Source organism: Crinia signifera, chromosome 5 (genome assembly GCF_055691185.1).
Source record: "Crinia signifera chromosome 5, ASM5569118v1, whole genome shotgun sequence".
Classification (NCBI taxonomy): Eukaryota; Metazoa; Chordata; class Amphibia; order Anura; family Myobatrachidae; genus Crinia; species Crinia signifera.
This window is the reverse complement of record NC_139221.1, coordinates 107,406,521-107,432,151: the sequence shown is the minus strand read 5'-3', so window position 1 is coordinate 107,432,151 and position 25,631 is coordinate 107,406,521. Positions and strand designations below refer to the sequence as shown.

General features: G+C 48.6%; 1 protein-coding gene across 2 annotated transcripts in view; it reads right to left on the bottom strand.

Moving 5' to 3' along the window:
- Positions 1-25,631, bottom strand: part of LOC146080472 (cytidine monophosphate-N-acetylneuraminic acid hydroxylase-like) — a 199,462-nt gene that overhangs the window by 74,028 nt on the left and 99,803 nt on the right. For both annotated transcript variants that reach the window (XM_083187813.1, XM_083187814.1), the window contains one exon: positions 13,243-13,352. In XM_083187813.1, coding sequence (XP_083043939.1) covers positions 13,243-13,352 — 110 coding nt within the window. The remainder of the gene's footprint in view (positions 1-13,242; positions 13,353-25,631) is intronic.

Below are 25,631 nucleotides of genomic sequence, written 5' to 3'. Positions count from 1 at the left end.
AGGATTTTGTCAGAAGTTTAAACGAGGGCTGAATAAGCCCAAGTGCAGTTAAGAGCCTGTGAATTGGGCTGTGTAAATAAAGTTGAGTGAGAGAGACAGGGCATAGAAGGAGGGGTTAATCCAGGGCGGGAAGCCCCCACCAATGGGGGGCAAAGGGGGTTGCACCCCAGGTCAGGGGTATATAGGTTAGGGTAGCAAGGGTATGCGCCCTCTTTGATTCTTTGATCTGCAGGGATCAGCGTCACGGAGAAAAGATAAGTAAAGCTTGCAGCGTCTTACCTCAAGTGGAATTATGTCTAGCAGACCCAGAAGGAATGCCCCACCGCCGCGCTGGCTGGCGGACGCCGCGCGCCCGCTCAGCCATGTCCCTGGGCGTGGGGATGTGGGTGGCCGCCCGGTAGTGCTGGTAGCCGGAGGCGGTGGTTCGCGGCCTGTGTCACCCGCCGCTCACGGTAGTGGCGGGTCGGGCGCAAGGACTCCCCCTCCTGCTCCCTCCGCAGGTGAATTGCATCCCCAGGGACCTGGGGGCGTAATGGCGGCGGGTGGCGGGGATGCCGGCGCGTCCGAGATGGCGGCCGCGATCTGCAGAGAAGGAGAGCCGGGAGGCGCGTCAGCTGTCTCCTCGCGCTCACCCGGCTCTCTCATGCGCGCCGGAGACGGCGGCAGTCAGGCTTCCCCCTCGCGTCAAGCAGCAGGGAGGGAGGGGAGTGTCAGTGAGGACGGAGACCGCGCAGCTCACTGCGCGGTCTCGGTGCCTCAGTCAGGAGGCAGTGGGACAGCAGCTCCCCCTGCTGACTCCCCTGGAAATAACGGCAGCATAAGGGCAGAAGCTCCACCTGCTGGCCAGGCCGCAGAGGCGCAGGCACAAGAATGTGAACAGGCAGGAAGGGAGGCCAGGGATGCTGGGTCACAGGGTGCCAGCAACCAAGCTGGCTTGGTGGAAGTGGGGGAGGGTCGCCCGGGCAGGGGACCTAGCCCCATGATGGTCATCACAGGTGGCCCCACACCGGGGCAATACAACGAACCAAGGCCCAGGCTATGGCGTATGCAAGCCCCATTGGCGGGAGGACATTACAGGCAGGGTGCAACACACCCCCCGGCCGGGGAGATGTTTTATGAGGACCAGGGTAGGGGAACAGGCTTTCAGCCTCCCCAGGGAAATCTGGCTCCAGGTCTAAGGGGTTATGGGGCCCAAAATCAACACAACTATGCGTCAGGCCCACAATTTAACAGGGCCCAGGGAGGTCCAACCCATTTATTACCTCAGCAATTCATGGGGCAACAGGGGCAGGGGCAATGGCCCATGCAGTACCAAACATTTGGGAGTTACGGCGGGCCTCAGTTCCCCTACTGGGGTTCTGGGCCCGGCCACTCTTTCAATGTAGGAATGCCAGCATACAACCCTTACATCCAACAAGGGGGATATGGGTTCCCGGGATATCAAATGCAGCCGTACGGGGGCTGGGCGCCGCCGCCAAGGGGCCATTTCGCGGGGAACCTTGACAGTCACCTTAGGCAAGGGGAGGTTGTGGCAGATATGCATAGGTCTAGCGCTCGCGGGCCGGCATTGCAGGTAGACTTAGGGGCAGCGGAAGTTGTAGATCTGGCTGCGCCTTCACCCAGTCGCACAGTCATTGACGCCCCTTCTATTTCAGCCTCTGAAACACGTCCAACTTCACCGGTGCCGTCCTTGGGGTCGAGGTCTCGTGAGGGGTCAACACGCACAGTAACTCCGCGGTCGACTCTGGGGGAGAAAACATCAGCTGTCAAGACACCCAAGAAAGCGGGAGAATCCTCGGCCGCAAAAGAAACACCGGCGAGCGAATCAGTGGTTGAAGTTGATGAGAACACGTCGCAAGAGGGAGATGGTGAAGAAGAAGGGTCGTCTTCGGGTGAGTCAGGGTCTTCAGCATCGTCAGGGGGTAGTGATGACTCAGGCGCTACTAAACGCCCGCGCAAGCTAGCAAAGCTAGTTGCTAAGCAGGTGGCAAAGGAGGTGCAGGGAAAGAAGCGTAAGAGGAAACGCAGCACACCAGCAGCGCCAGCGGATACTGGGGCATCGCACTGCTCTAATACGGCGGTAGCTCGAGGGCTCAGGAAGGGAGTTAGGGAAAAAATCCGCAAAGGGAAGTTTATCGATTTCTTCACCATAACAACAGAAATGAAGAAGGAATTCGATAAAGCAAAGAAGGCCACGCCCAACGGCGAAGCGGCCTTTAAGGGTTTCCATAACTGGTTAAGGGGATTCCTGGCTTTCTCATCGTGTTACTTAACGCTCAGGCCCACCGAATACTTGAATGTGATTAGATACTTGCATCTCATAAATGAGACTTTTATGAGTTATAAGGGCCCGGCGTGGAGGGAATATGATGAGAAGTTCAGGTTATGTCACGAGGGCACCCCCATCATGCCCATGGGCTCTAAGCATGTTGAGATCTGGTGGGAGGTTATAGGGAAAAGCCAGCCCATGACAGAACCCGCCGGGAAAAAGTCCTTTCAAGGGGGAAAAGCATCGGGGAAATCCGGGGGGAAAGGGCGTTGTTTCGCTTACAACGACGGTAAATGTGACAGAGGGGCCAAGTGCCGTTTTAAGCACGAATGTAAGATCTGTGGAGCAGGCCACCCTGCCAAATCCTGCAAAGGGGGTGGTAAGTCGGGGGACACCGGAGAGGGAGCGGCTAGCTCTAAATAAGGCAAAATCCCCTATAATTATAAAACAGTTGGCCCTTTACTTAAAAGAGTACCCCAAGAAGCTCGATGCAGAGTTTTTGTTGGAGGGTTTTGTTCATGGTTTTTCATTACCCATCCCAAAAAGTTTTTACACATCCACTAATAAGAATTTAAAGTCAGCCAGGGAATTGCCGGAGGTGGTTAGGGACAAGGTGCTAAATGAGGTCAAGCTGGGCAGGATGGAGGGACCATTTGAGGTACTCCCTATACCTGACCTGTGCATATCACCGCTGGGTGTGGTGCCCAAAAAGACGCCAGGCAAATTTCGCCTGATACAGCACCTGTCCCACCCACCCGGCAATTCTGTCAACGATGCCATTCCAGAGGAATTGGCAAGCGTTCGCTACCAGTTATTCGAGGAAGTTCTTAGTTTGGTTAAAAGTTTCGGCCCAGGGGCCCTTATGGCCAAGTTGGACATAGAATCGGCTTTTAGGCTGCTTCCACTACACCCAGAATCGTTCAGATTTATGGGTTTTAAGATGCAAGGGGCCTATTACATAGATAAATGTCTCCCCATGGGCTGCTCGATATCTTGCTCATATTTTGAAAAATTTAGTACTTTTCTTCAATGGTGCATCCAGAGGGAGGCTGGCTCCAGAGGGGTGGCCCACTATCTGGACGATTTCCTCATAGCAGGACCAGCAGGTCGAGCGGAATGTGGGGAGACATTGCAAGTAGCTTTAAGAGTTTTCAGTTCTTTAGGAGTTCCCATAGCCCACGACAAAACAGAGGGACCGGTAACTGTCCTGGCGTACCTTGGTATTGAAATAGACACCGGGGAGGGTTGCTGTAGGCTACCAGCGGACAAGGTCCACAAGCTGCGGGAGCTGATAGTCGACTGCGGGGCTAGAAAGAGGGTCCAGCTACGAACCGTCCAGTCCCTACTGGGTTCTTTAAATTTTGCCTGTAGGGTGATACCCATGGGCAGGGTTTTCTGCAGGAAATTGGAAAGGGCCACGGCGGGGGTCAGGGACCCACACCACACAATCCGCTTGGGAAAGGAAATCAAGGATGATTTGAGGACATGGTCCGAATTCTTGGTTGACTTTAACAGGCGCCTAATGTGGCAGTCTGAGGCGGCCTCAAACTGGGACCTACAGCTCTTTACGGATGCTGCGGGATCTTCTGGTTTTGGTGCCTTCTTGCAAGGGGAGTGGTGCTGCGAAAAGTGGCCTCAATCCTGGATTGACAGAGGGTTTACAGTAAACATGTTATTACTGGAACTCTTCCCCATTATAGTCGCAGTGGAGCTATGGGCTGGCCAGCTAGCAAACAGAAACATAATCTTCTGGTGCGATAATTTAGGGGTTGTTCACGCAGTAAACAATCAAAGGGCAACATCGCCGGAAGCATTGAGATTGCTGAGGCACCTTGTCCTTGTTTGTTTAAAGAACAATATCAATTTCAGGGCTGAGCACGTACCAGGGGTGGACAATGAAGTGGCAGACGCTTTATCAAGATTTCAGTTCACCAGATTCCGCGCCCTAGCTCCAACAGCAGCCGAGACCGGCCTAAGTTGTCCAAATTCTGTCTGGCAGGTGATAGAGCCGGCATGACAGAATTGGCATTTCGGTCATTGGCGCCAGCGACTCGTAGGGCATACGAAAAAGCCTGGGAGGATTGGTGTAGATACCAGCAGCGGCCGGAGGCCAGGGGTAAGTCTGTTGACGACTGCCTCCTGGCTTTCGTTTGGGGCAACTACAATAGTGGCAGGTCCAAGTCGGCTATGGCGGCGACATTGGCGGGAATAGCTTTTCATTGCCGTTTATTCAACATGCCAGACCCAACGAAGTCTTTTATTCTAAGTAAAGCGATGAAGGGTTGGTCTAGGGTACAGCCAGTTCAACCAGATAATAGACGCCCATTGGACGAGGCGAAGTTGGTAGAGCTATTACAGGGCTTGGCATCGGTGGCAGAAAATGCCTCGGAGCTGGCACTTTTTAGGGTGGCTTACGCCTGGGCTTTCCATGGCGCATTTAGGGTTAGTGAGCTAACTGCGCGCAATAAGAAAGTACACTCAGGCATACTTTGGGAGGATGTGGTGGTTGGCAAGGAACAGGTGCTATGCAAGCTGAAAAGGTCTAAGACAGACCAGCAAGGCAGGGGCACCTGGATCACGCTAAGACCACACCTAGTGAAAAGTATTTGCCCAGTTGCTCTAGCTGGGGAGTATGTGGCATTGAGACAGGGTGCAGCCGCACAATTCTTAGCGCATGCAGACGGATCGCCGCTAACGAAGTTTCAGTTCACTGCAGTAATGAAAAAGGGCTTAGCGGCGATAGGGCTAAGACCTGAGGATTTCGGAACGCATTCGTTCAGGATTGGCGCAGCCACGTCAGCAGCAGTGGCGGGTTTGCCACAAAGCGCAATCAAGGCCGTGGGCAGGTGGAAATCCAATAGCTTTAAGAAATACGTTAGAGTTGAAATGCTTTAGTTATAAAATATATATGTAAGTTAATTGTAAGTTAAGTATAGCAGTATAAGTTAATTACAAGTTAAGTATAGCATGCGCCTGTTGCGCGGGTCCAAAAACGTCTTGTTTACAAACGGTTGGGGAACGGCTAGCGTTCCGCAATCGTCGGTGTGGAGTGAATTTTTTATTTTTCCTCTAAGAGGTGCTTAATTCAATCTGGCCCCAAACTAAGAAGCCCTCTAGAGGTTTTTGAGTTTTTCACCTCCACTTGGACCTCAGTCTAAACCCGTTAATTGTTACTATAGAGCATAAGTATGGATACTAATCGTTAGGTTCTGCTTTCTTTTCAGCCCTTCCCCTTCCCCTTGGCCCCACGGGGGTGATTTGGTTTGTAGGTCACTCATACGTCTTTTGGGCAGAAAGAAATAGCCTAGCCAGAACAGCGCCAGTGTTAGCAAAGGCAAAATCAGTGAGATGGCTGGGTGTTAGAGGCATGTTGTGGAAGGACTTGTTGGGGTTTTTGGAAAAGAAGAGTAGCGGTTTTGTCAAGCCCGATACCTTAATTATACATCTGGGAGGCAACGACTTGGCTAAAACTACAGGCATTGCTCTAAGGATAAAAATGGAGAAAGATCTGTTGGTTTTGTTGCGTAAGTGGAGCGGCTTGAAGCTGGTGTGGTCAGACATTGTACCACGTTTTTCATGGAGAGGCGCCAAAAACCCTGTGGCAATTGAGAAGGCTAGGAAAAAGCTGAATCACGCTTTGACCAGGTTTGTCTTAAGGCAAGGGGGAAGGGCAGTTAGGCACCCGAACATTGTGACGGAGAAACCAGGCATGTACAGGCCAGACGGAGTGCACCTCTCAGAGGAGGGCATGGCGATTTTTCTGGAAGATATTTTTAAACAGTTAATTTAGTGGGTGTCATTACTGTAGGGTATGGCGGGGCATTGGTACTAGGTGCACAGGGCAGTAGAGAAGTACCATTGCTGTGGCGGGACAGCACCCTCGACCAGGATTCTAGAAGGGCGTCAGGTGGTCCCTGCGTGGTATTACCCCTCTCCTTGCCAGGAGGGCGGACGGGCCTCGACTCAGCGCGGTGGGGCGACGAACATTTAGGCGGATATGTTCGCGTCAGGCCTTAGAGGCGGGGGGATGTCCACGCAGGGCGGGCTGTGCCTTTGGTAAGGGGTGTGTAGGAATTTGGGAACGACCTGGTCGTTGCCCGGGGCAACACCCCTGAACGGTCTCTGGTCTCAGGTGCCTGGTCTTTGCCATCCCCTTTATCGGGGGTCATACCAGTTCTTAAATAAATAAGTATGACAGTTTAATCTAAGCTATTGGTGTCGCGTCTTTATTTTAGATAAGTGTCTACGTGTGAAGTTATTTCTAGGCCGTTATGTGGTTATAAGAGTACAAGCAACATATTCACTAGGCTACTTAGTTTAAACGAGGGCTGAATAAGCCCAAGTGCAGTTAAGAGCCTGTGAATTGGGCTGTGTAAATAAAGTTGAGTGAGAGAGACAGGGCATAGAAGGAGGGGTTAATCCAGGGCGGGAAGCCCCCACCAATGGGGGGCAAAGGGGGTTGCACCCCAGGTCAGGGGTATATAGGTTAGGGTAGCAAGGGTATGCGCCCTCTTTGATTCTTTGATCCCCACCCTCCCTTCCCTTCTTCTAAAGGCTTTGCCTCACAAAAATTTGATTCAATTGGCTATTATAATTTTTTAAAATTGGCGGGACAGCACCCTCGACCAGGATTCTAGAAGGGCGTCAGGTGGTCCCTGCGTGGTATTACCCCTCTCCTTGCCAGGAGGGCGGACGGGCCTCGACTCAGCGCGGTGGGGCGACGAACATTTAGGCGGATATGTTCGCGTCAGGCCTTAGAGGCGGGGGGATGTCCACGCAGGGCGGGCTGTGCCTTTGGCAAGGGGTGTGTAGGAATTTGGGAACGACCTGGTCGTTGCCCGGGGCAACACCCCTGAACGGTCTCTGGTCTCAGGTGCCTGGTCTTTGCCATCCCCTTTATCGGGGGTCATACCAGTTCTTAAATAAATAAGTATGACAGTTTAATCTAAGCTATTGGTGTCGCGTCTTTATTTTAGATAAGTGTCTACGTGTGAAGTTATTTCTAGGCCGTTATGTGGTTATAAGAGTACAAGCAACATATTCACTAGGCTACTTAAGAATGAACCAAAATAAGGCCCAGTGTGAGCAGTACTTTACTGGAGCTTGCCTTCAGATGAGTTGTGTAACGATGGCTGGAACATCGAATGCTGGCAGAACGATGGCTGGAACATCAAATGCTGGGGAGCGATGGTTAGAACATCGAATGCAGATGAACGATGGCTGGAACATCGAATGCACAGGAACGATGGTTAGAACATCGAATGCAGATGAATGATGGCTGGAACATCGAATGCACCGGAGGTACAGTAGGCTGAGAACTGCTGAGTTGAATGACCAAGACTGGACACCGGATCACAGGAGCATGAATACCTGGATGGTCACAGGAGCTGGAATACCTGGAGTAAATCACACTGCAGCAGAGAGAGAGACAACTGCACCAACAGGAGACAATTGCCAAATGAAGCACTAGCAACAGTCTGTGGACTCCCAGCATACTTATACCCACTTGAAGACCAGGATTGGCTGGGTATGTATGACAGGGAGCTTAGACTGCACATGATTGGTTCAGCCTGACATGTGACTGAAAGGAGCATGGCAGCCCCCATGTTAGGCTAACGCAGGAAAGTCTGTTTGTATACACTATGCTTGTGGCCAGGAGCAATGGCGGCGGACTGAAGACTTGCCGGACACTAGACACTGTCACTCAGCATGAGGGGAGCGAGACCCTGCTCAGCCACGGACTCAGCAGCGCTGAGGGAACCGGGAGATGACTGCCAGACAGCCGCATAGTGCACAGGACTGCGTCTGGATCTGAAACGCCCACTGCTGGACCAGTTCTGCTGTTACAAAGTTCTCAGCCGCTCCGGAATCTAGAAGTGTAGAGACGTCTTGAAACGTTGTACAACTTGTAGGGACACTGGTAGAATACAATCGAACAAAGATGAAGAGGTCTTAATCACTCCTAACCGACCCTCTCTTGATGGGCTATGAGGTGGAGTTTTTCCTTACGCTTAGGGCAAGCAGATATCATGTGGCCGCATAATACACAGGACGCAGGCAGTGCCTGGATCTGAAATGCAAGCTCAGCCTGCGCAGACACTTAACCGGTAAGAGAGTTTGCGGTACTTGTGAGTTATCTGGGCGTCCGATTTTTTGATTGTATGCCTTAAGTTAAGGCATACAATCAGATGCGATGCGATGCGATATCGCATCGCATCGCATCGCATGCGATCATCGGATGCGATGACCCGATTTTTCCATAGGAATCAATGTTAAAATGATTCCTATGGAAAAAGGGGTCCTTTTCATACCCCTACTATCCTATGCTTCTGGCTCCTCAAAGTGGTGCTCTGCCAGCGATCATGGCTGTTTCTCCCATGGCTAATCAAGCTTCACTTACATTCTGTTCCTCACCGGAGGATCCCTGGATACCGCCTACACCATCCGCATATTCTGCTACTGAGGAAGCTGTGAGGTTGATCCCAGGGAAACGCGTTGAGATTTTAGTACTCTACAAAGGACTACAACAAATTGCATTTACCACCACTGAGGGCCACCTATGGAATATGGACAATCCAACAACTTTCTCTTAAACTGTACTTATGTAGTAGCCAGGCGCCCACTAAGCAAATAGCAAATAGCTTAGTGGGCGATTCTGCGTAAGAAAATCCCATTGCATGCGTTTTTTTGCATGCAATGCGATGCAACTTTCCTATGTAAGTTATTCACTGCTCTCTGGCCTTGGGCGGTGCGATGCGATCGCATGCGATTTTATAGGGTGAGATGCCATTTCATGTAGTATATACTTGTATGACATCCAATGGGACTTCGGCACCCCCCCACTATCCTCCCGACCTTTTCATACCCCCACTCAGTGGCGCCGGAACGGGGGGGGGGAGGGGGCAGCTTGCCCCCCCCAAAATAACTGAGGCGCTAAAGCAGCTGTGCGGGCGGGCGGCTGATTAATCAGTAATATGGGCGGGCGGGCGGTGGGCTGATTAAGCTTGATCCAGCCTTCCGCCCGTCCGCCTATATTACTGATTAATCGCAGCCACCCGCCCGCACAGCTGCTTTAGCGCCTCAGCAAGCAGTGGCGGGCTGGGCCGGGGGGCAGGGTGCCATGTGCCCCCCAGGCCACTTTACCATTTATCGCTGCGGGCCGCCTGGTGATGATCTTCATTCATTGTCCACCGGCACCTTCTCCTGTCAGCGCAGCGGCACTGGCTGGCCACGGCTACAGTAGCATGGCCGCCGGCCCCCTGCAATGAGGACGCATCCAGTCCTCCTCCTGTCAGCGGCGCTGGCCGCCGGCTACAGGAACATGGCCGCCGCTCCCCTGCACGAGGTGACATCATGACGCCGACGTGCGCTTGATTTATGAGGGAGGATTCAGGAAGAGCCGGTGAGCGGAGGATGGAGGTGGCAGACAGAGAGGTAGAAGCCACAGCAGCACCACAGACCCAGAGACGCTGCCAGACCTCAGGACAGGTGATAATAATCTATGGTGGTCACTTGGGTATTTGGCACTGCTTTTGCCTTAAGCATATCTGTTACAGTAAAAGGCAGGAGCCAGCCTTGTGTGTGCATTTGCAGCCCCAGTATCTGCGCTGTCACTATCTGTCTCTGCGTATGCCATCTTTCAGAACTGCTGAGATGGGATTAAGTCAATGTTGCCAATTATTAATTTGCCAAAAAATGCTAAAACACTGGGCCTGATTCAGCTCCATGCCCATGGGTGCACCAGACATCCTTGCAATCACAGCCAGCGAATGTAACCGCAGATATGCACAGGTCACATCATGACGCCGACGCTGCCTGACCATGCGCCTCATGTGTGAGGATTCAGGAAGAGCCGGTGAGCGGAGGACAGAGGTGGCGGACAAAGATGCGAAAGCAGCAGCAGCACAACAGACCCGGAGACACCGCCACACCTCAGGACAGGTGATAATAATAATCATCTATGGCATATGTATATGCCGCTGCCCGGTGTATAATGCCCACGTGTATATGCCGCTGCCCTGTGTATAATGCCCATGCGTAAATGCCGCTGCCTTGTGTATAATGCCCACGCATATATGCCGCTGCCCTGTGTATAATGCCCATGCATATATGCCGCTGCCCTGTGTATAATGCCCACGTGTATATGCCGCTGCCAGTGTGTATAGTGCCCGGGGGTAACATATAGCAATTTAGGGGGCGCCAAAATGAGATTATATCTTGCCCCCCCCAACCTAAAAACGTTCCAGCGCCCCTGCCCCCACTATCCACGTCAGCATGGAGTTGATGCTATATAGTGTGGCACGTGCAGCGAGCCACCGAGCCTGAAGTGTGGCAAGCACAGGGATCCCCACGAGGGGACGCAAATTGCGTTACATGTATTCCGCATCCCCTCGCGGGGCTCGCTGCGCTCACCATGCTTCAGGCTCGGTGGCTCGCTATGCTCGCCACACTATATAATATCAACTCCATGCGGACGTGGATAGTGGGGGTATGAAAAGTTTGGGAGGACGCGTTCCACCGCCGATCGCCACGCTTCGGGATGGCGTGGATAGTGGGGGGGGGTGCCTAAATCCCATTGGATGTCTCTATAGGGTGCGATACATTAAATGGCATCGCACCCTATAGAAAGCAGTGAATAAATTACATAGGAAAATCGCATCGCATGCGATCGAATCTCATGCTAGCAATCGCATGCGATGCGATTTCACTACGGGGCCGTGCATATGCAAATTGGGCGCCCAGCTACTACATAAGTACCTCTTAAACAAGTATCCATAAACTCCATATCCGGAAGGCAATCCGAGACAGCCCAAGACTTGCACGAGTCATCCAGGTTTACGCCCCATCAGAGGAACCTAATTCCAACTTTGGACTCTGTTTCTGGGACCCATTGGCCACCTGGGGTGAGATTTAATAGGATGAGAGATTCAGAAAGTGAGAGATTTGGTAAGAAATATCCAGGTTTTTTTTAAGCGGCAATCGTTTACACTGCAAAACCAGTTTGATTTTCAGTGTAATTGATTGCCGCTTTAAAAACACTGGAGATTTCAAATCTCTCACTTTCTGAATCTCTCAAACTATTAAATCTCACCATTGGTGTCCATTGCTGCTAAATTGAAGACATTACAATTTTCCATGCCCGTATGGTAATATGCCCTGTACAACTCTTTTGCACAGTGTTGGTTAACAAGTCTATTGCAATATTGTATGTTCATATTTTTTATCAATTTCTTTAAAAAAAATTATATGGAATTCCATAATTTAATTGCAGCTTAATAATTATTAATACAATTTATTGGAAAAGATACCGTTCCAATTTAATATTCTTTTTACAGCCTGCCAGGTACACCCTCTGTTTTGCTTTGTACGATCCCTGGACACCGCCTACACCATCAGCAGGTGCGACCTACAGTATCTCCACACCAGCACCGGACCTGCCTACTGGCACTGGGTAGCTGTGATATTGTCAGCGTAAACTGACTGGCACTGCCATCAAACTCTTCCTTCTTGTCTGTGTATATGTACGCTACTGAACACTCAGGGCCTAAACTACTCACAGTGGCAAACACAGAATTTTTAGAGGGGGGTTTCCAAATGTACTCCAAAATCTCCCACTCTGCAGCACATTGGAGTAAGTACGGGAGTCTGGGGGAGCGGTAACAGCCCTGATAATTGGTCTCATCATACACTGGATACTGTATGGAATACATTATTAATATTTAACAGTACATATGGTCTATAGTATAGGCTGTTTCAAACATTTAAATAAGATATGTTGTCAGGAAAAGATTAAACATATCCTAATAAATAAATACTAAATAATCACACAAACATAATAGATCCAGTACTGCACTTTCTAAGTTCACAATCTCCCACCTCATAGTAAGGCTTCTATCTCTCCCTCTTTGCAGCTACTCTTTTCTCCATTGCGATATTTGAGGGCACAGATCCACACATACAGTAAATGTGGTAGAAGAAGCTGGTACACTGGGCATGTGCAGCAGCTCTGCTCTGTCCCTTACACTTAATTTGCGCCCCCCTCGCTGCAAATTTTTTCCCCTCCTCTCGGTGCCCCCCATGCCCGTACCTGCCTGGCCACATCTGCGGTCACGGTCCCATCTCTCCCGGAGCCAGCTCCTGGTGCTATAATGAAAAGTGACTCATAGAAAATGGCTGCCCCCATACTGCAGACAGAAAACTGTTTGCAGTATGGGGGCAGCCATTTTCTAAGTGTCAGTTTTCATGGGATGCAGTTAAAATCCCGGCGGTCGGGATCCCGGCGTTCAGAATCCCGACGCCGGAATCCCGACCGCCGAAATCCCGACACTTTCTCCCTCCGTGGGTGTCCACGACACCCCTGGAGGGAGAATAAATTAGCATGCCGAGCGTAGCGAGGCACCGGGCCCACTGCGTGGCGAGCACAGCGAGCCCGCAAGGGGGGGGGGGGGGGGGCGATCCACGTCCCCCCCCTTGTCGAGATTTCGGCGGTCGGGATTCCGGCGTCGGAATTTTGAACGCCGGGATCCCGAACGCCAGGATTTCATACTGAATCCGTTTTCATTATAGCAGCTCCGGGATAGACGGGACCGTGACGGAAGGTACCGGTAGAAAGCGGCGGGAAATTATGGCCTGCAGACCCCTGGGGCCGGGGCCCACACTTTCTCTGCGCCACCACTATAGTTACGCCACTGATGTGGTGGCAGCTCTATTAATCATATTATATACCAATGCTATTGTTATCATAATTTAAGGCACTTGCCAAGAGGAGGGGGTTTCCAGGCAACCAGTATTCCCCTCTTCAACAACCACCATCCTCTGCTTCCCTCCATCTCCCCTACTGCTGTACCCCACCTCTCCTCACCACTCTCACATAGTGCAGCGGGGCTCTTTTAAAGTTTTGCTATGGGGCCCAGAACAGTCTAGTCATGCCCCTTACCCTCATTATGGTGTCCAAATATTTAAATCTTATATACCTGCAGCTCTCCTGCTTCCAAATCCATTGGAATTCGGGCATCAGTCTCCCAGGGATTGGGTGGATTAAGTTCAACAAGTAAAATACCATTTTCTTCATCTCTTTCGATGACTGTGCAAAAACAAAACAAAATTGTCCAGATTTAACTGCTACCATGATATATTGATGTGAAGCTATAAACATCAACATAAATATAAAATAAAAGTACAGTACGAATATAGAAAGGTACAACATGATAAGAAATCTGATTCAAAGGGATTTTTAACCAAAAGTTAAAGTTAAATATTAACTAAACTGTGTATTGAACTTTATAATAAATATTTGTCAAGGTGTGTCTCTGCTCAGTTATAACCCTTTTCAAAACCTTGCAGGCAGTGAAACGCGTTGGTCCAACAATGTCCCTGGTGTGTAGGACCGGCCACGCAATTGTCAGGATTCAGCAGCATGGCTCATAGGGCCTTATTCTAGTTCACTCTTTCTGACAAAATCCTTCTTAGATGGACAAAACCATGTGCACTGCAGGGGGGCAGATGTAAAATGTGCAGAGAGAATTAGATTTGGGTGAGTGATTTTGTTTCTGCGCAGGGCAAATACTAGCTGCTTTATTTCTACACTGCAATATAGATATCACTTTGAAGTAAAACCCCACCCAAATCTAACTCTCTCTGCACAAGTAATATCTGCCCCACCCATGGGCGAATTTAGGGGTCAGACCACCCCTAGGCACAACATTTTTGTGTGCCCCCCCCTATTTTAATGTAATCATATATGTATATACATTGTTATATATATATATATTTCATTAAAATTTAACTGTAGCCCACCTTAATAATTTTTTAAGCACTCTGGGACCTCACTGTACGGAGGACCCGGAGGGAGGCACTTATTAGTACAGTGATTAGCACAGTGTCTCCATCAGTCTCTCTCCGGCTCACACACTGTGACTGACTGAGCGCAGGGAGGATCTGCACGCCGCTCAGCTCAGCTGCTGGATACACAGCAGCCAATAGACTGTGTATGTGTGTAGAGTAGCCAATGGGCGGGAGTCGGAAGCAGTGAGCCTGAGCCATTTCCGGACGCGCAGGGGGACCGTCGGACCCAGCCACTAAGCGGTGATGTAATGTGCATGGCAGAGTGGGTGACGAGCGGCACTGCAGCCGACATATGATAATTAATGTCTGCTGCGGCGGCGCTCGTCACTCGCCGCTGCCCACTGCTACTACTACTGTGCCATGCTGCTATTTAACAGAATGTCAGCCTGCCTGCCGCCCTTAATTGGTGCCGCCCTGAGGCCGGTGCCTCACTGGCCTAGGCACAAATCCGGCCCTGGCCCCACCTGCAGTGCACATGGTTTTATCCATCTAAGAAGGATTTTGTCAGAAAGAGTGAACTAGAATAAGGCCCATAGTGAGAGCTGCAGGGTGGCTAGTAACTATATAAATAAAGTGCATGGTCTGTTAAAACAACAGAAAGTTTGATGTCCACTGTAATATAGCGCCTCCACAAATGAAATACCACAAACTGTCGATAATGAATATGTCCCTGACTGTGAAGGAGGGGAGAACAACCCTTTTTCCACTCCACTGGGATGTCAACATGAAAGTAGAAATCTAAATGTGGCATAATGTAATAACGTTTTCATTAAAAGAAATAATGATCGCAAGAATAATCACAAGAATACATAAAGGACCTTATTCAGGTCCAATCGCCAAGGGCCTTCGTTCACACGGGGACCGATGTTTTGTTACTGTGCAAGCACATTTCTGCGCATGTGTATACACACGGTGCATGCCCCCACTGCGAATAGTCGGATCGCTGGGGGCACGCTCCCAGGACATCGGGCGGGGGGCGGAGATGTGTGTGGGGCGGCAAGCGGCCTCATTAGCTTTTGTGATCGTTGGGCATTCTCATGCTAATGAGGCCGTGATGTGGGTGCCAGGGGCGGGCAGCTGACAGCACCGGATGCCTCATAGCACCCTTACATATATATGCGTGCATGTTCCAAATCATTCGATGGTCGCCGACCATCGAATGATGTGGGTGTTCCCCTGCATGCTGCAAATGGATGTTTATGTAAAACATCGATTTGCATGCTGTGCAAAGGAACATGCCTTGCAAATGGTGGCATACCACCATTTGCAAGGCGGGTTACGTTGACCCGCAAGGATGGGAATACGCATCTGAGCCAATCAACCAGAATAACCCCCAAAGTGCATAAAAGCCAGGCCTGCTTTACATGAGGTCATGAACCTTTTTGGGAATGAGTGCGGCAGGTCTGCACCGGGGCTCCGATCCAGGTTTGGTTAAAGATGGCAGGTATGTAAGGATAGAGATAGAGAGAGAATTTTACATTCTATTTCAATCCGCATGTAACATCTGATGTCGCGACAATGTGCTAAATTCCAAAATTGTGTGTCACCAAGATGGTAAAAATACACCTGAGTGGATTTACTGCAGCATCCACAATGTGTCCGCTGCTCTTCCAGAGGAGCTACAACAGTCATTTTCAACCTTTTTACCTTGTGGCACACTAAATACAATTTTAAAATTGCCAAGGCACACCATCAGATCCCCATAGGGCAAAACACATTAGCCCCCACAGGAAAAAAACTAACCTATTGTCCCCCATATAAAAGAAATCACACTGGTCCCCACAGGTAACAAAAATAAAATACATTGCTCTTTACACGAAAAGAAGAGACCAGTAAATAACAGTTGGTGGCTGTAAACTGGTTTGGGCATCTCTAGATCTGGGGGCACACTTGAGAACAGCTCAAGGCACATTAGTGTGCCACGGCACAGTGGTTGAAAAACACTGAGCTACAGTATGCAGTGCACCTGTTACTGCTACAGAGGTAATCAACTCCAGGAGCCCTGATAACACCTACATTAGGGGATGGGATGGCTCCTGTCTGCTCTGCAACAAGCAGCGGTGAACTCATCCAGACTGTGGAGCCCAGGCGTGAGGGTGTGGTATATTTCACCGACAGTCGGGATTCCAACTGCACAGCGGGGGGAGGGCAATGAAGCCCCTTGCGGGCTATTTTATTCTCCCTTTATGGGGTCGTGGACCCCTACGAGGGAGCAGTCAGGATTCCGTCGTCGGAGTAATGACTGTCGGAATCCCGACTGTCTGGGAGCCGTCCGGCACCCGGCGTGAGTGACCACTGCAGCAGTGGTAACAAGGTGTTGAGCACTGTTTTTATGCTTTAATCTTTGCAATGTGTGTAGACCGCCACTTGTGGTACGTCACCCTGACCGTTGTGGTGGATTGATCTTAAATAAATAAAAAAAAATTTAACTTATGATAATTGCACTATGGAGCGCCCATTCTTTTCGTTGTAAATTTACCTTTGCCTGTGGGATTCAGGACACCTGTGTGGTTCAGCACGGAGCAGCCGTTTTTTTACAAACTGAGTGCATTACAAAACTAAGCAAGGGACAATTTTCCTTTATTATCAACTTTTCCCCTCGAGAATTGCATAAGATCCGAGTGGGGATTTGTCTTGGAAGCTCTCATCATATATGTTAATTTGTATTTTTATTTTAACCATTTGCGCACTGTTCAGGGACGTGCGGTGAGGTTTGTGGTTGGTGAGGCACTGGCTTGGTGGAGCCAGCGCCGACAGGCTCTGTGGGGAGCGTTGGGTCCAGGTTGCTCATGCGCTGACAGGCAGGTGCGGTAGCTGCCCCCTGCATAAGCAGCAGTGACCAGAAAGAACAGCTCCTGCCTGTCAGCGCTGAAAGAAGCAACCTGGACCCAGCGTTCTCCATTGCTGGCTCCACCAAGCCGCCATGGCGTCTGCCTACATACATTTTTCAATAAAAAAAAAAATGCGGCCAAATGTAATAGCCTTTTAAGGGGCAGACTTGTTTGTGTATGTGTTGTGACAGTGTTGTGTATCTGTGTATTTGTGTAAAGTGACAGAGGTGTGTACTGTTTCTGTGTGATTGTGTAAAATAAGTGTGATTTTAAATGAAGTATATTGGCTCAATACTCTTTAAAATAACCTCTGAGGCTCGTACATTAGGCAAATATACTTCATTTAAAAACACTTATTTGACTTACACAAACACACAGAAACAGTACACACCTTCACCTCTGCCATTTTACACAAACACACACCTCTGTCACTTTACACAAATACACAGATACACACCTCTGATACAATACAAATACACAGATACACACAAACAAGTCTGTCCCTTAACACAAACACCTGTGCCATAAAAAAAAAAACAGCCCCCAGACACACATTACCGCTTGTCCAGCCACTGCTTGCAAGCCGCCCAGACAGACCTCCAGCAGAGATCCAGAGCGTTCTGGGACAGGCACCAGGACACAAAAAAGAGCGCAGGCGGGAGGCAGAAGAGTGACATCGGACAGGAAAGGGAGCGCAGCGTGCGCCGGTGCCCGGTGTCCAGATAACAGCAGGAGCTGGGACAGTGGCGTAAGTTCGTTCCAGGCGCCCGGAGGCAAGATGAATGCTGGTGCCCCCTCCACACACACACACGCACGCGCTCTATATCTAAACTAGTAATCCTGCTTGAAGCAAAAGCTTCGAAAGCTAGTCTGCGACCTTCTCTGTGTGCATGTGTGAGAAAGAGATATAGTTTCTCTCTCTGCCAGCTGATGGCAGCGTTTCTGAGACTCACGGACACTAGACATATATATAGATGATAGAAAGCAGTCATTGTGGGTTTTGATAAGAAACGTAAAAATCAAGTGTTTATTGGTAATGGCATGTCGGATGAGAGAGAGGTGAAACAAGGAGAGGTGTGGTGATGGAAAGAGCATTGGAAAGAGTGGAAGAGATAGATGGGGAGCCAGGAGAGAAAAGGAGAGGGGAGGGAGAGGTTATAGACAGACAGGTGGAGGGGGATTGAGAGAGGGGGGCAGGGGAAGAGAAAGAGAGGAGAGGGTGGCTAGTGAAGAGCAGTGAGGAGGAGGGAGAGAAAGTAGGGGGAAGAGAGAAAAATAGCGGACACAGATAAAGACAGGGAGAGGGGAAGAGAGGAGAACAAGGGTTAGAAATGTTTGGAACAAGCATCACTTTTTAATGCCTAGAACCCATCCCCTAAATGAATCTAAAATATGCATTTAATTTTAAAATAAAAAAGCAGCAACACATGGAGCAGGACTAATAACCAGTGGTGTAACAATATTGTATAGCAGCGCTTTGAACTTGCAGCAGCAGTAGTACCTCACGCATCAATGCTGACTCTGAGTGTTCAATAGGTCAGCGGCTCCTGGTCATCCTGCAGGTCACGCCAGGTCTCCCGCAGTTCAGAGGTGCCAGACTTTACCGCAGGGAGCTCAGCCCAGCTCCGCCCGCTCCCCACCGGCAATACAGGTCAGCGCCCCCCGGCAATAAAGTCCCGCTCCCCCCCCCCCGCAATAGAAGTCCCGCTCCCCCCGCAATAGAAGTCCCGCTCCCCCCCCGCAATAGAAGTCCCGCTCCCCCCCCCCCGCAATAGAAGTCCCACTCGCCCCCTCGCAATACAAGTCCCCCCCGCAATAGAAGTCCCGCTCCCCCCCCCCGCAATAGAAGTCCCACTCGCCCCCTCGCAATACAAGTCCCCCCCGCAATAGAAGTCCCGCTCACTTATAATGATGATGGTCAGGGACGTGCTTTCTGCCTGTATGACAGCACGCCCTTGTCACTGAGACAGCATCACTGTGCCCAATCACTTCTGCCTCAGTGACAGGGGCGTGCTGTCATATAGGCAGAAAGCACGTCCCTGTCACCGAGGCACCGCTATAGGTGCCGCCTATATGTGCTTTCTGAATGAGCTTTTACAGCCCCGGAGCTCAGCCCTGCCCACTGCCCGCCCCTGTGTCTGTTGCTGTAAAACAGACAGCGAGAGGCATCGCTCTTGATGCCGCATAAACTAATAAAAAAAAATGGTAAAAATGATTATAATAATACAAAGGATATACTTATGACACATAATACGTGTCATAAGTATTTTCCCCTGCCTCCCCTGACTGCACGTCCCTGGCACTGTTTATTTCTTTGTTGTATTTATTGTGACTATCCTTTGTTAACAGAGCAGCAGGGTTATTTATGTCTAAACTGTTTGACTTTAGAGAATAGAGAGCACGGCAGCACATCAGTGCATTAGCTAACATAGATGAAGGAGACCAATATGTAGATTTAGAGCATTTATTAATTAAAGAGATGCGTACATGGTGGGACATGGAGACATTAGACAATTATGTAAAATGTGCCCGTATACCTAGGGGTCTCCGTTTATTAAAAGAACCTACATTTGGTCAAAAAAATTAGAACTTCTTAACAGAATGGTACAGAATTCTCAACGAGAGTTCTCTGGAATTAAAGAGATTAATTATTATGAAGAAAAAGAGAAATCTTAAAGAAATAGAAAAAATACATTAGTACATAGGAAAATAAATTAGAACATAAACATCCTGGTGAAATCCAAGAGTTTAAACAATATGTGGGTGATAAATTGACGAAAATAGAAAATGAAGTAAAACAACTAAACATTAGAAAGTTTAAAAGAGCTAAAGATGACTATACATCTAATCAAGTAAGAACTTGGCACAAACAACGTAATGAAAATAGGTCCAACAGATATGTGAATGCAAATATAAAAAACAGATCGGGCCAACCACAAGAGAAAATGTTTTTAAAGTGGGAAGAAAGAAAAACCCCAATCAGTTTATCCTAGACAACGGGCAAATAAACAACAAACACCTAATAAATGGACCAAAGTAAATAGGTCGGCAGCTTGGAATAACAAGAAATATACTACTGAACAAGCTAGAACCCCACAAATATCTAAGCGCTTTCAACCTTTACAGAATCATTCAAGTAATGATACAGCATCTAATCATCATTTTTTAGAGCAGCGTCAAGGTCTGGGAACCCATCAGGTGCCAGAACCATTAACCCCACAGCGTTGGGGCAAACAAAATCGCGACGACGGGGCAAAAAAAGGGGGGGAAAGAATACTCATGTTCAAAAAGAGAACGTTAAACTAATAAGTAAAAAAAAATTGTATCTTTCATTTATCAGATATGGTATTAACATCTAAACAAGAACAACTGTAAAAAAGGCCTCTCCTTTGCCCCAGCAGCAAGTCAATAAATTTGATTGATGCATTGATCTTAATTTGTATACACGTAGGCTGACCCTTAAACCGCACTTTATAAAGAACTCCATTGAGAAACCAACTAATATTTCAATAACAGTTAGTGATAAATGAGACCAAATAAAAAAAAAAAAATTTTATCCAATAGAATCAAAGGGTCCTAATATTGAACTATTTTCACAATTAGTAAGAAGAGATCTAGAAAAACTGCAGGACAGGGTAGAACAGAGAACACAATCTGACCAAAGAAGAAAATGCGTCCCCGAAAGAATTGATTGCAAATGATAATGTTGTATTGAAGCCGGGAGATAAGGGGGGAGGTCTAGTTTTGATGAACAAGGAGGATTACGTAAAAGAAATGCATAGACTACTTGCAGATCCAGTATCCTATGGAATTCTGCCTAATGCTGGGTACACACCAGATTTTCCCTCAATCCCGTCAATCCTGATACAATACCGACCGATTGTATGTAGATTGTATCCGATTCCTATCCGATGCGCATACCCGCCGCTCGGTTGGTCGCGCCGTGGGTCCTATGTGCTGCAGGTAGGATCCGTTAATACCAGCCCGACCGACCGTCCATCTCGTGCCGGTCGTGAGTGGTTTTTGCTGCTGTCCATCGGGGCGACCGTTGCGCGACCCAGCCTATTTGAGTGGCATTTCCTAAACACTCCCCCTGGCGCCATGTTTTACCACATTGCAAATAGCGCTGGTGCAGCAGTTGGACTCTACATCTTGGCTCATCTCCCAGAACAACAATCTGGTATGTTTGCTCTCCCAATGCTCTCCTATGCATGCCCACTGATGCTACCAATGTATATAGTCTGTTATTAGAACACTAATTTGTTCCATCACCCGGGCACCTGACCATGTCACTGTGTGCTAGGTGTCACAGGCTGGTCTGGTTGTGTTCCCAGTAATGACCTGGGTGAGCCACTGGAGGGCGCAGGGAACTGGATGCTAGGTGGTTTCAGGTATTTGGAACTCATGCATTAGGATGCACTGGTGATATCCAGAGGGAGGCACAGAGGATCGGCAATACCCTAAGACAGAGGGGCGGAGTCTAAGCCATCAGTGGTTTTCACCAAGGGGATATGGACTTCATTGCAACTGACGGCCAGGTCGTGGCCCTCTTCCCAGGTTCCTCTGTGACAGGCAGGAGTGATTCTCAGGAGATTGCAGAGCGATGATTATAATGGAATACTTTAACCATTGGTGGTGAATTGATGGCACTGACTGCTGTATAGCAACACTGGGGACACTGGGAAACACAGGGGAATGACAGGTAGCAGTCTGAGAGCCGGAGATACTTGGAGACGACCTGGGAGTCGGTAGAAGTGTCACCGGCCTGGGAGCTGGAGCTACTTGGAGACGGCCTGGAAGCCGTATATACTTGGAGATGACCTGGGAGTCGATAGAAGTGTGTCGACCGCCTGGGAGCCAGAGAGATACTTGTCGACGGCCTGGGAACCGTAGGCGAGTGTTGATGGCCTGGGAGCCGGAGAAGTGTCGACGGCCTGGGAGCCGATGACAGTTGTCAGCCTGGGACCCGGAGGAGTGTCGACGACCTGGGAGCCAATTATGGTTGTCGGCCTGGGAGCGTGAGGAGTGTCAATGGCCTGGGAGCTGGCACGGGCAGTTGACGTCCTGGAAGCCAACACGGGCGGTTGAAGATTGTCGACAGCCAGGACACTGGTGGAGAAAGTCTCTAGTGAAGCACAAAAGCCGTGGGTCAACCTGGGATGTTGACAGTCAGGACTCTGGTGGTAAAAGTCTCTGGAAAGCTCAATAGCTGGTGGTCGACCTGGGATGTGGACAGTCTGGACACTGGTGGTAACTGTTGCTGGAGACTGCAGTATTGGATAGTCAACCCAGGGGTAAACAGTACTGTCGACAATCAGGTATAAAGTTGGTGATCGTCACTGACGCTGAGCAATAGCAGGAGATTGGCCTGGGAGCCAATATGGATGCCTAGCCTGGGAGCTAGCGGAGATAGCTAGCCAGGGCCAGCGGTGACCTCTGCTGGGGGTAGCTGGAAACACTCAACTGCAGGGATGAAGTAAGCAGTAGCAACTGGTAGATCAGCAGTAGCAGCAGGACACTGAAGGTGGAATCGCTGGAAGCACTGGATAGTCTGGAGCCTGGGAACTCTCTGTCTCTGGGGTAACCACACAGGGAGCAGACATTTGTTGAAGGCCAGGAGAACTCTGGGAAGCTGACTTATATTCCTCCAGGTGATTGCTGATTGTCAGCAGCTTGCAGCAGCAGCAGCTGCACACAGAACCAGGAAGTATGCATTGAGTTTTACCTGGATCATGTGACTTGCTGCAGCAGCATACACAGAACAGGATTTGGGATTCAGAGACATCATGCCAGGGACTGAAGAGCACACCAGTGGTTGATCTGCAGCGCAGAGTACACCAGCGTGCTGGTAAGTGGCATGCGCGAGCAGCACGAGAACCGGGGTTCCTGACAAAAGGGTAGGCCCCATTCACCTGTGTCAGGGTTGCCTACCGTCCTGGAATGGCCTGGAGGGTCCTGGAAATCGGGTCCCCCTCCCGGCCCCCCGGAAAAAAGGGCAACCCTCCCGAGAATCGCGTCATTTTAGCCCCGCCCCCTTAAAAGTGGCATTGCACATGGGGGCGTGGCTAAAATGGCACAATCGTTCTGGTCACGCCCACAAGCAAGTAGTAACCCATGTGGCTCTGCCCCCTCCCCACCCCCGAAAGTTCATAAAAACCAGACCTCACCCCGGGGGCGATCAATTGTATCGCGTGTGGATTGCCTGACTTCTAGGGTATCCGAGTTTGTCGATGTGTACCTGAACAAATATGTTCCTTCTTTACAATCTTACGTCAAAGATTCTACCTCAGTCCTGCAATTAATGGAAAAAGTTAAATGAAATTCCGATGCCAGTTGGTGTACAGTAGATGTCAACTCACTGTACACTTCTATTCCTCACGACAAAGGATTAAAGTGTATTCGCTAAAGTTTTAATGTGTGATAAAAGTTTGTCAAAAGAAAAAAAATCACATTTATTTTACAGTGTTTAGGATTCGTTTTGAAATACAAATATTTCACCTTTATAGGAATGTACTATATCCAAAGGTGCGGGACAGCGATGGGGACGGTGTGTGCCCCAGGGTTTGCCAACCTGTACCTTAGTATATGGGAAGATGAGTACATCTATCAGAATAATCCATTTTCCATATATTTAATGCTGTTTAAACGGTACATAGATGATGTCGTTATTGTATGGTCTGGCACAGAAGACCGATTCGGAGAATTCATCAATTATTTGAATGTTAACAATTACAATCTTTCATTTACATCTAAATATGACAAATATAGCATTGAATTCTTAGATCTCACTCTGACTGCTAAATAGATGCTGTAACCAACAATCATTATATAGAAACATTTTAAAAAAAAGTTGATACCAATAATTATTTAGAGTATGACAGTTGTCATCTACAAAAGTGGAAAGACAATCTGCCATACTCAATTATTAAGACTAAGATGCAACTGCAGCACATTAGAACTGTTTGACACACAGACCGATACCTATAGGATGCGTTTCCATGAAAAAGGGTATCCTGAAGATATGGCTCAAGCAGCCATTGCTAGATGTAGAAAACTGGAGCGGAACCCATTAATTGAATATAAACCAAAACAAAAACAAAATAATCGTGGAGAAGGTTTTTGCCCATTTATCACTCAGTTTAATGTTAAAAATTGGGAAATCGGAAGTATATTAAATAAACATTGGCCTATTATAAAAATGGACCTATATTTAAAAGAAACAGTCGGTGACCGTCTCGAGCTTGTTTTTAAATGGGCAAGCACTTTAAAAAATCGTCTTGCTACAAGTTTATTACCTATTGACCCCCCCACCAAACAACCCACTCTGTACCATATACCACCACCATAGGGATTCTTTGAGTGTGGTAAATGTAAAATGTGTACCCACTGTATAAAAGGGATGAAGAAGATAAAGGATAAAAATGGTAGAGAGATAAAAATTAAAGGTATAATTAACTGCCAAACATCTTATGTTGTATATCTCCTGATATGTCCCTGTGGGGTTAAGTATATAGGTCAGACAAAACAGATGTTAAAAGTCAGTATACTCGAACATTACCGTAACATTAAAAATAAGGTGAAACATCATAGTGTACCGCATCACTTTGAAACATGTCAGGCCAGTGATCCATCAGGTCTTAGATTTGTAGGGTTTGAGCATGTGGTACTTGATATAAGAGGGGGTAATCGTGATATTCTACTTGCAAAAAAAGAATCATGGTGGATGTATCATCTGAACATGGTAGCACCGAATGGGTTATTTGACGGGTTAGAGATCACTCCGTTTCTTAAATGAAATTCAGTTTGTGGATGCATTTTATAAATGATGATAGTGCATGCATAACACTTTGGTATTTAATTTGTTTTAATGAAATTTGGTCGGAGTCTAGTATGACTGTATTTTAGAAATAATCAAAATGTATGCTAAATGTGTCTATTTGTTCTCATATATTTGTATATGCTAAACTGTTAAAATTATTATGTATTTGTCTTTTTTAAACTTATATATGCAGTAAAAGCATCAACAGGATTTAAAGCCATAATAACCAGGCAACGGAAAGGCCTTATTCATGAAATGGAGAAATTACTGGCGATCTGGTTTGATGACCACATACATAAAAGAACGACACTGAGCCTTTCAATAATTCAAGCCAAGGCACGCAGTATCTTTAAGAGTTTGAAGGTGCGTGAAGGGGAAGAATCAACAGGTACATTTACAGCAAGCAATGGGTGGTTTCAAAGGTTTCATCGAAGATTCAACCTGCATAATCGCAGTATCAGCGCGGTAAGGCTGCAAGTGCTGTAGAAGCAGCAGAATTTTTTTTGATGAATTTGATGAAATCATCAAGGCAAGCAGCTACTGTCCAGAACAGATCTTCAATGTGGATGAAACTGGCCTTTTTGGGAAAAAAAATGCCTGTAAGGACCTACATACACACAGAAGCTAAAACAATGTCCGGCTTCAAGGCTTTTAAAGACAGAGGAGGAAATGTCACTGGTTTCAAGTTAAAGCAGGGCCGTCTTTCCCATTGGGCTGAATGGGCAGTTGCACTGGGGCCCAAGGATTGTAGGGGCCCAGCCCAATGGGGTAGACGGCACTGCCCTGGGGAATGGCAGTGGGAGGCGGGGATGCGGTCAGCTGCGACTCAGCGGTGGCAGCGGTGATCCAGGCAGCAGGGGGCTGGGAT